Genomic DNA, 13,489 nt, shown 5'->3' with positions numbered 1-13,489 from the left:
TCGTGACAAGTAAACGCAAGGCTTTCATCATTGGGGTTTTTTTTTTGGTGTTTTCTTTAGACTCTCTTTAGATCTGGCCCACAGTTGCGTGGGCTAGGGACACCTCCCGAGCTGAAGAAACACACCGTGGTCGGGGCTGGAGGGGGCACGGCGAGCCCCGGCCTCGAGCCTGCGGTGCCGTCGCCCCGTGCCCAGCACATGCCCCACTGGTGGCGGCTGGTCTGCACTGGTCTGCAACAGGCGAGGGCAAAGAGGGCCCAGCGTTGCGGGGGGGGGGGGGAACCTGCCCGGGGAAACCTCGGCTTCTGCCAAAGCCCCCCCCCCCCCCCCCGGAGCCTGGAAGGGGCTCGGGGCTCTGAAAGCCGGCGGGGCTGGGGGGGGGGAACGGACACGGGACGGACCCTGCTGCACCCCCCCCCCCCCCGGCCGAGGGCCCCGCCGGGCCCGGGGGGCTACGGGAGCGCGTCCGGGGCTCACCTTGGCCTGGAAGTGGATGCCGTGCTGGAAGGCCTCCTCGTTGTGCAGCGGGACGCGGGAATCGCAGCCATCGTCCACCAGGTTGTACCGGTTCTTCACCGGCATGGCGGCAGGCTGGCGGGCGGCAGGCTGGCGGGCGGCCGCCTCAGGCCGCGGCCCCGCCGGGCATCCCCGCCGGCAGCTCCCGGCCCCGCGGAACCTCGGGGCGGAGCGGAGCCGGGGCAAGGGTCCCGGGTTGCCGGTACCCGAGCCCGGCCGCGTTTTGAATGAGCGTCCGCGGCTGCGAGCGGGGCCCCGGCCCTCGCCGCGGCGCCATTGGCCCGAAGTTCCCTCATGTGATGGCGGGGGGCGGCGGCGGCGGGCGGGAGCCCGCCCTGCCCGCGGCCGCCCCGCCTCGGCACGGCCCCGGCCCGGCGGCTGAGGGGGAAAGGCGCCGCCTCAACGGGGCCGTGCCCGGCTGCAGCGGCGCGGAGGTTTCCCCGACCGAGCGACGTTCGCTCGGCCAACAGAGCGGCTGCCGAAGAGCAGCCACCCCCAGCCGGCGCTGCGGGGCCTTGCGGCGCCTTCGTTCCGGTAATGCCGGTTTCAGTATTGGCCTTGGCCCTTTGGAAGGAGCGGGGCTTCGTGAATCTGGAAGGGAGGTTTCGGCTCGCGAAGCCTTCTCGCTAGGGTTGACCGTAAACGCCCGAAGCGTCGTGTTGAGGTTTGGCTTACGGAGGTGTTGTCTTTCTGCGTCTCTGGGGCTACGCCGGCCTGATGGTGCCTTTTGAGTACAGAGGAACAATACCGTGTCATAACCTCCGAGGACACAAAAATACCAAACCCCGGTTCACGGGTGTAAACGTATAGCGAGGAAGTGTCCGAGCACACCTTGGAGGAGTAGGCGGTGTTGCCTCGGCTGTGAGCTGCAGCACTGTGCTCCTGACAGCAGGGGTTGTGGATGGAGCCTCATCTTAATTGAATTGTTTGCTTTTTTGGACAGTGTAAGTCACACTGTATCATGTCAGCAGCACCTGCTCCGTTTCCTCTGTTAGAAATTCTGAAAAGACGATGTACACAATGATCTAGGATCTCGCTGCGGCTCCTGCACAGGAACGGTTAACTAAAACCATTACGTATGTCCAATGTTAATGTGACTTACAGCTCTGTTAGTAATTAGTACGTGCCCTCTGTCAGCAGCCTGTCGCACAGTTGGTGTCCACTGACTGACTCAATACACTGTCAGGATTTTTGCTGCGGGCAGGGGGTGTTACTGCTGTACCTGTGCGCTCAGGGTGTTCTTTCCTTCCAGCTTCGTCTCGGTGGTGAGGCACCGCCGGCACGCAGGCGAGCCCTTGCAGATGCCGCCCTGGGACGCCCAACGTGCCTGAGCTGTCAGCAGGCACCAGCGCGGGGAAGGGATGGGTGCAGAGGCACGTGCGCAGCTGCGATGGCAAGACTCAAGACTTGTCCTCTGACTGTTAGTACAGCCGTGCTCTTTTCCCTTTACAGGAATGATCAGAAATGTGAATTGTGTAGAATCCAAGGGGTGGAGGCTTATAAGTGCTCCAACTGATCTCATCTGGGTTCCCCAGACTTAATTTTTGCGTGATCAGTTACAACTTTTTGTCATACAAATAACTCCCCAGCCGGATGCTTGAATATTGTTGGACACCACCTTTTATGTAGCTTTCACATCAGCAAGAGAGAAAATTTTGGCCACAGGCAGACGGTGCACAACTCCCTGTCTCCATCTCAGGAGCGTAATCATCCTGAGTTTCTTGGCATGTCTGAGTACTTGTAAGTCAGTGGGAGATGGGAAAGAGCCAAAATCCAGAAACTTACAATTAAGAGAGGGAGAAAAAGCCCAAAGAATTAATATTGGTTCACTGACTGTGACCCTATGTGTTCAAGTATTTTGTGGTATTAGCAGCTCATTCTGACACTTGTGCTGAAATGGGTCCTGTGGTCAGCCTCCTGTCTTTGCTAAGTTTTTCCGTTTCCAGACAGGCTGCTGCTTTTTTTTTTTCCCCAAGTGATAATGTTGCATTACCTTCCCATTTAAATACTCACATGTTTATGCTAATCCCTCTTTTATACAGTGTAACTCAAAATGGGTTTTGTTTCAGGTATGCAAGTACATGAATTGGTTTCTATCCAATATGCTAGTTTAGATATACGTCTCACCTGCAGATTCATCAGTTTCGTTCTTTGTTGGTGATTTTTTTTGTGATCTTTATGCTGTTATCTAGTGTGTACTTAGAACATTTCACAGCACTTTTTTTATCTTGTACGAATCTTGATTTAAAAAATGTCTGTTGACCTGAATCAATAACCTAGATTTTGTGTGCAAACGTCCTTGGACTGATTGAGCAAGATTCCGTCTTTTGGGTCTCCTAAGTCCAAAGAGGAGGAGATGCCACCCAGTCAGCCTATGCTTGTGCTTCCTTTGATGCTAACGCCAGCAAAGCTCAACTAGTAAGGGGAAAAAACCTAACACAGCCACTACCGGTGAGTGTCTACATTGATTCTGCAATACTGCATTTTAACTGAGGCATGCATGAACCTGTCATGGTGCTGAGCTGCTGAAAGTTCCTCCTCATTGCCCTCCCATTGCCACAAGAGCATGTATGTAGGGGGTAGGGGGAAAGAAACCTGGGATAAACATGGGAATCCTGGGATAAATAAGGCAACTGTGATTTAATAAAGCTTGCAGTGCCAGGCTGTGTTAGATCACAACTGAATGGAGATGTTTAATATTCCATGTTCATTAACTTCTGTGAACTTTTTGTAGGGCTTAGCTCTTCTAAGGTTAATGGTTTGGATCTGTGTTTGAGAATTGAGTTTGAAGGCTGCTAAACTTAAAAAGCTGTTAACTTTCTAGTTTGTTTGTTGAACAAAGAAAATTCTTTTACTCCATTGCAGGTAAGAAAGCTGTACGCCTTTTCTTCTGGATAATAAAACTGGGCAAATATGTGGAATTAAACAGTTACACAGTACGTTGTCATGGATTTAGTGTGAACAAACCCCTACTAGCATTACCCCTTCTTGATGTGAACAGTTAGCTAAACTTCATAGTGGGTGTTTGCATCAGATGGAGGTACTGAGCTAGTTATTCCTTTGATGTGCAAAGCGCACATAGAAAGTCCCATTTCTCTGAACACAGTAGGAGTGAAGCACCAAAGACAGCTTCTTGGCTCACAGCTTCAAGTGTTTTTGCAGAGAACAGGTTTGTATCAGCTTTTTTTTTCAGGCACAGGCTACCAAGATTTCTTTCGTTCTCTTTCTCTCACATGGATGCACATTTCTGCCTGCATTGACATTTACTCTGCATGGCAATCCCTCTTCCTATACAGCTGCATTTTTTTAAGAGACCTTGGATGTGGTATAAATCGGGTAGTGGGTATTATGTACGCAGGGTGTTCTTTAATCGTTTCGTCACTTGGTTTGCAGGAAAGGTAGCTGTTGCTCCCGTCTGATCATGTCAGGTTTCTTCCAAACCCACCTTCACAACTCAGATAAAGGAGTTGCAGAGGCACTTCATGTTTTCCAGAGGAGATCTGGTCTTGATGCCAAGGAATTTTCCTCCCTTCTGCTAACCATTTTAAGCACTTATTTCTGCACAGCGGAGCTGCAAAGATTTTAAATGATAAATAAGATGTGACAGAGCAAGAACAACCAGACAGACATCCAGTAATGGCAGACAAAACCTCTGTTACAGGAAATCACTTCCATATCATACTTGTAAGATCTGAGAGGTCTGTGCATGCTTACTATCTTAGCAGATCTGGTTTTGTCATGCAACTTTATCAACATTATTTACACTTATTTTTGCTAGTGCAATTTTTAGAGCAAAGTCTCTGGTGTACTATCATGCTAGCAGACTTGCAGTGTGCCCATGGACATTCCTTTGAGATTTAGCAGCTGAATTCACTTGCTGTTCTTCAGGAGATGTGTATTTGATTGAAAGCAGCTTTTTTCTGTACATGTTTAATAAAGTGGCAGAGTGAAGCAAAGTATGCCTAATTCATAGTTACTGAGAACCAGCAGTTAACTGCTGTAAAGTTTCATCAATTAAGACCAAAGGGACTTAGCTGACTTACTGATGGCTTTATAGGACAGAAAGATGAATACCAGTGAATCACCTGAGGTATGCATCAAAGCAATAAAACCTTTCACTAATTTCAATGACTTTGGATTTTATCTCAGTTGTATGTGATAGTCATTTAAGAGTTTGGGAGTTGTTTTTATGCATAATACTAACAACCAGCTTCTGTCCCTTCCTCCTACAGAGCAGGATGACCTGATGTGGGGGAAGTGGAGGACAACATATTGTGGGAATAACATGCTCTGCTAGCGGAGGCAAAAAACTGTATACTGCAGTTGGATTTCCAAAATTTCAGACATATTCTACTTCCCTTACAATTGCTTCCTTTAATCAAGGAAGCAAAATTAAGCAGTATTACTAGACAGCAAAATCTGTTGGTTTTTCTTGACACCTTAAGACAGTCAGTGATCAAAATTTAAGACACAGACTTAAGGGTAACAGCACGTCAGGAGTTCTCCACAACCATGAAACGTTGTCATACAAAGCTACTGCAAGGTCAGCGTGTTATTTATGTGTTTTCCCCTCTGTTGTTCTAGGAAGCTGTGCTCTCCCCTAGTGAAAAAAAGATCTGGAAGCAAAGGGAGGTAAAGATTTATATGCCCCACTACGTAACTGCCCAACCTTCATTTAAATTAATTGTTCTTGAACTTCAATTTAACAGAAAAAATGGGAACAAATCAGAAACCCCAACCATTGCCAAACCTGAACTTTTCTGTATAGGTGAATTATCAAAATAAAGACGGATGAAGTAGTTCAGAAATGTGTTTTGACCTGCAGTTCCTCTTGTTTGCTTTACATCAGATAACTCTCTATCATTCATGATCACGAGGTGATAAACGAAAATCTTTGTTTAACCAGGTAGGCCTGGGGGCACCAACCATGTCCTATAAATGCTGCTGTGTGATGAAATACCGAGGCAAGAATAGATAAATTAGCTACTGCTGACTGAAATTGTGTGATGTTACCCTCTGTTGTATTGGGGATTTGAAGAAAAGAGAGAAAACTTGCAAGTAAAATCCTTGAGTCTCTGAGCCTGCCACGACATGAACTCGGACGTGACATGTGGAACTTGCATAGTTTCAGCCCCCTCAGTTAGTGTCATACATGTCATCTGCAAGTACAGGGTCTGCTTGGTTAGATGATTATACCAGATTTGTGTTGCTCAAGAAGAAACAGAAGCTTAATGTCTTGAAGGTTCAGCTTCGCAGCATGGCCAGGCAATCTGCCCATCAGAATTGCAAGCCTCTTTCATGCATGGCCAGTTCCAAAGTTCTGTGCAGCAGGACTCGGGAATGAAAAATGTCATCTACAATTATGCGTATTTTCATCATCTTCTATCATGCAAATCCCCCCACCCCAAGTATGCAGCAAATGTTTTGTTTGCATATGTAGGTCAGCCACAAATCTTCAGTGGTCTAACATAAACATTGGAAGCATAGGTTGATGTATACAGATTTAAACCCAGTCTGAAGTGTAACACCACTGACATTTTCCAAGTGGAGTCTGTTTACTGGATAAGTTTTCTTCTGACTTTTCATTTTATAAAGCATTGCTTTCTTACTGATTTGTGAACGTACAACTGACAGAAGATACTCACCATCATTGCAAAAGGAACTATTAACTTCAGACATGGATGGATAGTTCTTAATGAGTAACTTTTTTTTTATAATAGCTTGAGGAATGTGTTCTTTTTCAAAATGGTACATTAAAGTATTTCTGCAAATAATTCTTATTTTGCCGCTGGCAGGAGGCCACTTTTGTATGATATTTTAAAAAGACTGTATGTTCTTTTTGCAAATTACTTGCTCCTTAATGTTCTCCTTGTCTTGGCTATCTTTAAAAAAGAAAAATATAGGAAAGAATACATTTATTGTCCTTATGATACTAGATAAAAGCTAGAAATTTTTATCCAGACTCAGTAACCAAAAAGCTTACTAGAAGAAGTCAAATTTATTATTTAAGAAAAAATGTTACTTATTAAACTCCTAAGCTTGATGTGTTTGCATGTCAAACTCATGAATTCTGTATACCACGAGTTGGCAGTACAGTTCACCTTCAGTATGAGGTGCTTGGACCAGCACATTATCATGATGTGAAACTCATACTGTTCAATTTACTCTCTGGGAAAGTGTAATTCTTAGAATTAGGTTTTCAGTGAGAATATTCCTGCACATACATGCAGAGTACCTGCTAGCACAGTTCAGGGAAACAGGCCGATCTCTGGAGTAATACTCCAGTATGTTATCCATCAGTGGTCTGCATCTGTAAAATTGCTTTATTGCCAGACTCATCCTTGGACCTGACGGTTACCTATGTGCATCACGGGAAGGCGTGTATTTGCACACACAAACATCAGGTTAACCATGTCAGGGTATAATGACCCAGTAAGTTATGATTTAGCATAAATGAGAGTGAAGTTGTTGGCCTAAGAGATGAGTAAAATACTGTACAAACAGTGTCCTTCCCCATTCCCATAAAATTAGACTAGCACCTCTGTTATATTTGATATCCTGAATTTAACTAATAAAAGTACAGGGACATTACATTAGGAGTCAGATCAGGGCCCTTACAAGGCCAAAATACTGTGATGTCAGAATTGAAACATCTCTTGAAGGTATGTGATACTGTGCCAATAAATGCACACGTATACCAATACTCTGCCAAATTCCCTCCTGTGTAGGAGAGCACACTTTGTTCTGCCCTGCCTACAAATACCACTGCCACTGTGATACTGAAAAATGATTCAGAAAAAAAATTCGTTGATATTTTTCCCAGCACAGTCCAACAGATGTACAGTTCTCCTAGATAGAATACGCATTCTTGTTCACTTGTTATCACAAGATAGTAAAAATTTGTTCTTAACAACTCCCTCTGAGCAAGGCTCTTGGGAAATAAGCTTGTGTTTAAGACCACACAGTAACTTTAAATTTCCCCTCTCCTCACAGGGGACAGATGATCTAAAGTTTCATATATTTTCTCTCCTGCTGCTAGATCCAGCTTGCAGTATTCAGTGGGAGTCATTCTCCTTCTGCTTTACCTTGCTACTTTATTACTACTGAACCTATACTTTACTCCCCTACCTTGCAGTATCTGAATACCACCTACAGTCTGACTTCATGCTGCACACTACAGACCATCTCCATTTATCTCAACATGAAATGAAGGTTTTATCCATACAATACAGTGCAAACCAGGTATCTGATGTATTACAGCTTCTCTGGTAGAGAAACAACTAGTACAGTATTAGCCTGTAAGAAATGTGGATATAGCATAATTAGATATAAAAATATTTCTCCTTTGCAATAATTTTGTTTGGTATTTCCCATGTTCCAAAGCCTCTTAATGCCTTGGCCTGTCTTAACTATTTCCCTAGCTTTCCTTCAGCACTGCTGACATTGGTGAGGATAGATTACTAATACATGTTAAAAAATGTTCATCCCGGGACCTGGCAGTAAGACAGTCAGAGTCAGGTCACCATTTAAAATCACATTCCAGCTGGCAGACACCAACATCTGGTGGTGGTTGATGAGACAACCAGGATGTGCCCTTCAATGATGGACACAGAAAAGGCACCACCTGGACAGATCAGCCTTGCTGAAATTACAGGCCCCTCTGAGCTCCTGCTGGCACAAGGAAATGCTCCCAAGTTTTTAATTAAGAATTGTCACAGCTATAAAAAAATAATGCATATCCTTTAATAGTAACCTGAGAGCAACCAAGAGCAAGCTACATGACCCCAGCCTTCCTGGTCACTTCATACTGTGTGACACAACACTGTAATTAATTAATTAATTAGTTTCTTCATCACCTGCAAGGCTAAAAGGCGGAAGATAGGTATGCACTGAAAAAATGTGGGTAGAGTTAGGATTGCTGGTAAAGCTCTAGTTTGCTGTTGAAATAAGACAGTATCTTGGTGATTAAACTTTCTTCTTTATAAACTACTGCTGACTTGTGGAAAGGGTCCACATGTATGGAATCATGGTTACTGGCACATTGTGTCTCATGTCTTGGTTTCTATAAAATACCAGGGAGCATGTGAGGTGGGAATGAGACATTAACCCAGATGTTCCTAAAACCTGATCTAGCAGGGTAAAAGATACATTCACATCTCCTCCTGGTCTGAGGAGTTCCGAGTTCCGCAGTCAGGAGCTTTGTCTTGACCTTTGTATTGTAACTTGCACCTAACTAGAAGTCCCAATCTTTTGCTGCATTTATTTAAATTTTGCTTTCATTTAAATGATTTCTTCTGATACCCTGTTTCAGTCCAGCTCCGTATCAGGAGCACGACTCTAGTGGCAGCTTCTTCACGCAGAATCCTAATTATTCCTGCCTTTTATTTTCCCCCCTTCCCAAGTCCTGCATCTGAACCCGGAATCCCTTGCAGCCAGGCTGGATTTCCCAGGGCGCAGCGCCACCGCCTGCACGTTCTAAATTCCCTAAATCTCTGGTTTTGCTGCCCTTCAGACAACGGCTGGTTCAGTCACACGTTCTCAGTTTCGTTACCTCTTAACTAATATTGTGAGGGATTCATGCAACTGCTGGTGAGACTGTTCACTCCGTTATTGACATTGTAAAAGTGCTTTTTGTATTTTTCTGCTGTGCGTTTGACTCGGGCAACCTAAGAGCTTGTTTAAAACCCAGAGATTAAAGTGCCTCTACCAGCATGGTATTCAGCTGAAACTGTGCAACGCTAAATAGACCATGGTAACACCCGTCTTGGGAGAAATCTCCATCACACCCAGAGGGTTTAGGGCCGAAGGGCCCTTCAGCCAACGTGCCCCACTCTCCTCCTCAGAGCCCAGCACCGCTCTGCCAGCTGCAAACCCCGGCTTGGGCTTTCCAGGTGGGTTTTGATTAACAATAAATCAAGAAGGTACAGAAACTGATCAAGCCATACTGTGGACGGTAGTCCTGGGCATGAAGTTGGTCACTACTGGACAAGGCTGAGGAAACTCGAGATCTGAGCCGCGGCGCCGGTCCGAAGCAGAGAAGCAGGACTTTCGTCTCAGAGTAACGGCACCGGGGCCCCCCGGCTTCCATGAAAAACACCCCACCACACGATAAGGAACGGATTTAATCTCTAAGCCACGCGGGCAGGGGTATACGGCGGCAAACGCCACGGCTGTCGGACGCAGCCAGATTCCCCCCCCTCCGACCAGCCTGAGGCGCTGACCGCCGCAACGGGACAGCCGCCACCTACGGGGGTGATTTCCCGCCCGGACGCCGCCCACTTCCAAGATGGCCGCCCCGCGCCTTTCCGAAATGGCCTCCTGGGAAGACGCCGGCGGCTCTGCCCGCTCCCAAAATGGCCGAGGCGGCCGCACGACGTCATTGCCGGCGGGGCGGAGCGAGCGGGGGTCACCGCCTCACCGCGATTGGCCCTTCGCGCTCCCCGTCCGCCGCTCCGCTCTCATGGCAACGGGCGGGGAGCGGGGGCGGCGGCGGCCGGGCCGAGGCAGCGAGCGGCGGGATGGAGCCGGCCGGGGCTCCGCCGCAGGGCTGCGGCCCGGCCCAGGAGGCGGAGGAGCCCCCGGGGTCCCCGGCCCTCCCCGCCGAGGAGCCGCAGAGCGGCCAGCCCTCCGGGGCGCACCCGGGGGAAGGGGAGCCGTCCGCCGCGGCCGGCCGGGAGCGGTGCTGCCGCCGCGGTGCCGGCCCGCAGGGCCCGCCCGGGCGGACGGCGCGGGGCAGGGGCCGGCGGGCCCAGGGCCGGCGCGGAGGGGAGGAGGGGGGCCGCGCCGGCCGGCGGCCCCGCGTCACGGTGGACAGCTCCAAGGCCAAGACCTCGCTGGAGGCGCTGAAGATCAGCCTGCGGCAGCTCCGCTGGAAGGAGGTGAGCGCCCGGCAGCCCCCCCGGCCCATCGAACCGGCCCTTAGGAGGCTCCTGGGGCTCTGCCCGGGGCCTTCTTCCCCTTCCCCGCCTGGCCCCCGGCTCCGGCAAGGGCCCCGGCCCGGCCTAGCGGTGGTCCCAGCTCTGGCCTTTCCCTCCGCTGCCCGCCCTGCTCTGCCGGGATCTGGGGAAACCTCCCCTCCGTTGCCTTGGGGTCTGCCTCTGGCAAAGGGTTTCCCCTTCCCCCTCCTCCTCCTCCTCCTCCTCCTCCTCCTCCTTCCCCTGTCTCCCTGAACGTGCGCCCAAGCAGGCTCATGGACTCTGGGGGGCTCATCGCGGCTGGTGTCATCTCGGTGCTGGGGTTGTTTCTAATTAGATGTCAAGTCTGGAGGCTGATTTGATTCATGACCAAGAGTGCTATCACCAGTTATGCAAGCCAGAATATGGGTAATCGGATATTACGCTTCAGAGCTTAAACACATCACTGGAAAGGGCAAGAAAGAAACCTACCCCTACGTAGAAATGTTTGGTGCGTTGTGTCAGTTTGCGTTTCTTTCCTTTCACCCTTCCCTCATTGTATGCGTACGTGAAATAAGGCTCATGACCATGAACGAAAAAGTATGACCTGATAGATCAGCCGTCTGATCCGATGGTAAAGCCTCTGCGTCGCAGATTATCTTGAAGGCGTGTCAAAGAGCATTGTGTATGAATGAAATGATATTAAGCCGTCTATTAAAGCATACGTAACAGGCTTTAGCCTTCTAAATTGTTGTATGTAGAGAAGGCATGGCTTTTTTTTTTTTTTTCCCCCTACAGCTTGAGTCATATGTTCTCTCTGTGCTGTGTGAGGAGTTCGGTGTCAGCCTGTGTCTGCTGAACTGGAGTCATGACAATATGGGAGCTGGCACAGAACTGATGCTTTGGAACTCCTTATTTAAATCCTGAAGAGATTTCTAATATATATTTTATTATAGATGCTAAATTTTTCTCAAACTGTAAAGATTTTCTTTCCATAATAACTTTATAAATGGCTTTATAGAAGTTGAAACGGCTTCTAGGAGCTTTTCGAGGAACTTCTGTAAGAAAAAGGGTACTTGTAATCCATTTGGAAGAGAGAAGCTGGAGGGGACGTAAAGTGGAAAGATAAAACCTGAGGATGAACTGTTTGTTTGTGTGCAGAGCTAGAGTGCAGCAGCGTGATCTGTGGCACCTGCTTCACTTTACGAAGCTGGTTTTGGGCTGCCCACTCACTAGATACTAATATTTCTGTGCACCTGATACTTTTTTAACAAAATTTTTACGGACTTGGGGTAGAGAGTATATTCTGTGTTGTTCCTAACTTCAGAGTTAAACGCTACAAATTTATTTTCTGGAGGATTGAGTAGCAGTAAATATTACCTGTATTTGTTCATAATGTCCTAAATACCTAATACGACAGACATATATGCTCCTCATCAGGAAGAGTAATGCTTTCTCATTCTCTAGTTTTCATAAAATTTTATTTCAAGATTTTTGTTATTTAAATCCAGTGGGAGAATTTCAAAATCTCATTGCACAAATACTCCAGTTCTCAACTCCTGCTCTTACAGCAAAATAGCAATGGATCACCAGAGGCATGAAATTAAAACCTCTTACGTGTACTTCTCTTACCCTTCAGTGCACCTGTGGAGTGTCTGTCAGCAGCCATGCTCTATGTTTTACTCGGTAACATAGAGAGCAACGGGGACTTCACACTTAATTTCATTGTTCTTAAGGTTAAGTTTTATGTTCAGCGTGCCCAGTGCCATTCCAGTGAGTGTTTCTGAATTACTGATTTAAGTTAGCCTCGCAGATTATGTTGGTAATGGGCCATACTTACTGGTTAATTTTTTCTTATCTGTTTCCTGAGATTTTACTGTTTTGCCTATCTGTCTTGCACTTGGTATTCTGTCCTACAAATTGACTTGTTTCATATGCTCTTCTTCCTCTCTTGAATATCTGCACTGTATTAATCAGCATTCTCCTTCCTGCTCTGCATCCCCCAACAGCAACTGCTTTTGCCTTTACTTCGTCTTTCTTTGTTTACTGTCTCCCTCAATATCCTTTCTCCTCCATCCATTAGTTCAGTCAATATTTTTCATTTAGTCTGTTGCTTCCTCTTCTGGCTGCTTTGTACTCTTAATAAAGAGGAGACCTAATAAGGAATTTTGTGATGCTTGACTGTATCATCTAGGTGGCCAATAATTCATTCTCTGTAAACAAGTCACTGTAATGTATTTCTGTATATTTTTCAGCTTATAAATAGGTTAATAAGTATGAAGGTGATGCTACCTTTTGTCAAGAAAGTGCTTTCTCCTATCAATGTATATGTATCAAATCAGTTTTCTCTTTTTTTTCCTTTCTTTATTTCCCTCTCGCCCACCCCGTCCTGCCCCGAAGGTGGAAAGAGTAATCAAAGGGGAGCCAATATTAGCTATGACTCTTAACTACTACTGTTTACATTGTGGAAAATATGAAGGTGAAAGTCTTCCAGGATGGGAGCAAGACAAACTGTTGCCTTCAAGCTAGCAGACTTCGGTAGACACAGGGAATCAGTAGGCAAGATCTCATCTAGAATTGAAGAGAAAAATAAGCAACATTAAGAAGAGAAATCCAAGGAAAACTCTTTTATTCAAGTTACATATAATTTTGAAAGGTCTCCCTTTCAAATGTTTAGAAAAATAGCACTAACGTATTTGTTCAAACAACTATCATTGATGTCCAAAGAGCCTTGGAAATAGTTGCACTGTTACAGCAGGACCAGCAGAGGGAACACAGACGTTGTTTCTTGTAGGATCCATAAAAATAATGAGGAAAAAATCTTAGAAGTAGTAATGAAATGCATATATTTTAAATACTGATGTTTCAGGGGCTGGTATTCTACTCTCATCCCTTGTATAATACTTTTCAAGGTGATTGCATCTTCAGCTGTGATATAGTATATTTGATCCTTCTTCCTCACCACTTATTTTACATTTTTTCCCATTGCTGCTTTTGTTTTGTTTCTGTTCTTCTCTGTGTCTGGTGCTGGATGTGTTGGCTTGAATATTTTGTTGGGCAGGAGACATTAAAATAGGCTT

General features: G+C 46.6%; 3 protein-coding genes across 8 annotated transcripts in view; 2 read left to right on the top strand and 1 right to left on the bottom strand.

Annotated features, from left to right (window-relative positions):
• Nucleotides 1-745, bottom strand: part of LOC104314594 (carboxyl-terminal PDZ ligand of neuronal nitric oxide synthase protein) — a 38,949-nt gene extending 38,204 nt beyond the window's left edge. For both annotated transcript variants that reach the window (XR_011322277.1, XM_069771211.1), the window contains exon 1: nt 478-745. Coding sequence is in view for 1 of the 2 variants with exons in the window: in XM_069771211.1 (XP_069627312.1) it covers nt 478-582 (105 nt within the window). In the remaining variant the exon portion in view is untranslated. The remainder of the gene's footprint in view (nt 1-477) is intronic.
• LOC138682067 (terminal nucleotidyltransferase 4A-like) lies at nt 744-7,648 on the top strand. 4 transcript variants are annotated; one of them, XR_011322279.1, is made up of 4 exons: nt 870-2,967; nt 3,251-3,381; nt 3,910-5,148; nt 5,423-7,648. XR_011322279.1 is itself a non-coding variant. In XM_069771212.1 (3 exons), the coding sequence occupies exons 1-2, from the start codon at nt 744-746 to the stop codon at nt 1,783-1,785; spliced, it is 324 nt and encodes a 107-aa protein (XP_069627313.1). In that variant the 3' UTR covers nt 1,786-2,967; nt 3,251-4,499. The 4 variants fall into 4 exon arrangements, 1 of the variants encoding a protein (XP_069627313.1); XR_011322280.1 differs by having other exon boundaries at nt 3,251-4,200; nt 5,101-5,148; XM_069771212.1 differs by lacking the exon at nt 5,423-7,648 and having other exon boundaries at nt 744-1,050; nt 1,769-2,967; nt 3,251-4,499.
• A 2,139-nt stretch (nt 7,649-9,787) lies between these two features.
• Nucleotides 9,788-13,489, top strand: part of TTLL11 (tubulin tyrosine ligase like 11) — a 52,572-nt gene continuing 48,870 nt past the window's right edge. The window contains exon 1 of one of the 2 annotated variants that reach the window (XM_069771207.1): nt 9,788-10,394. In XM_069771207.1, coding sequence (XP_069627308.1) covers nt 9,803-10,394 — 592 coding nt within the window. In that variant the 5' untranslated portion in view covers nt 9,788-9,802. The remainder of the gene's footprint in view (nt 10,395-13,489) is intronic. The other variant, XM_069771206.1, reaches the window with a different exon arrangement.

This window comes from Haliaeetus albicilla, chromosome 26 (assembly GCF_947461875.1).
Source record: "Haliaeetus albicilla chromosome 26, bHalAlb1.1, whole genome shotgun sequence".
Classification (NCBI taxonomy): domain Eukaryota; kingdom Metazoa; phylum Chordata; class Aves; order Accipitriformes; family Accipitridae; genus Haliaeetus; species Haliaeetus albicilla.
Note: the sequence above shows the minus strand (reverse complement) of the source record. Positions and strands in the feature narration are given on the sequence as shown.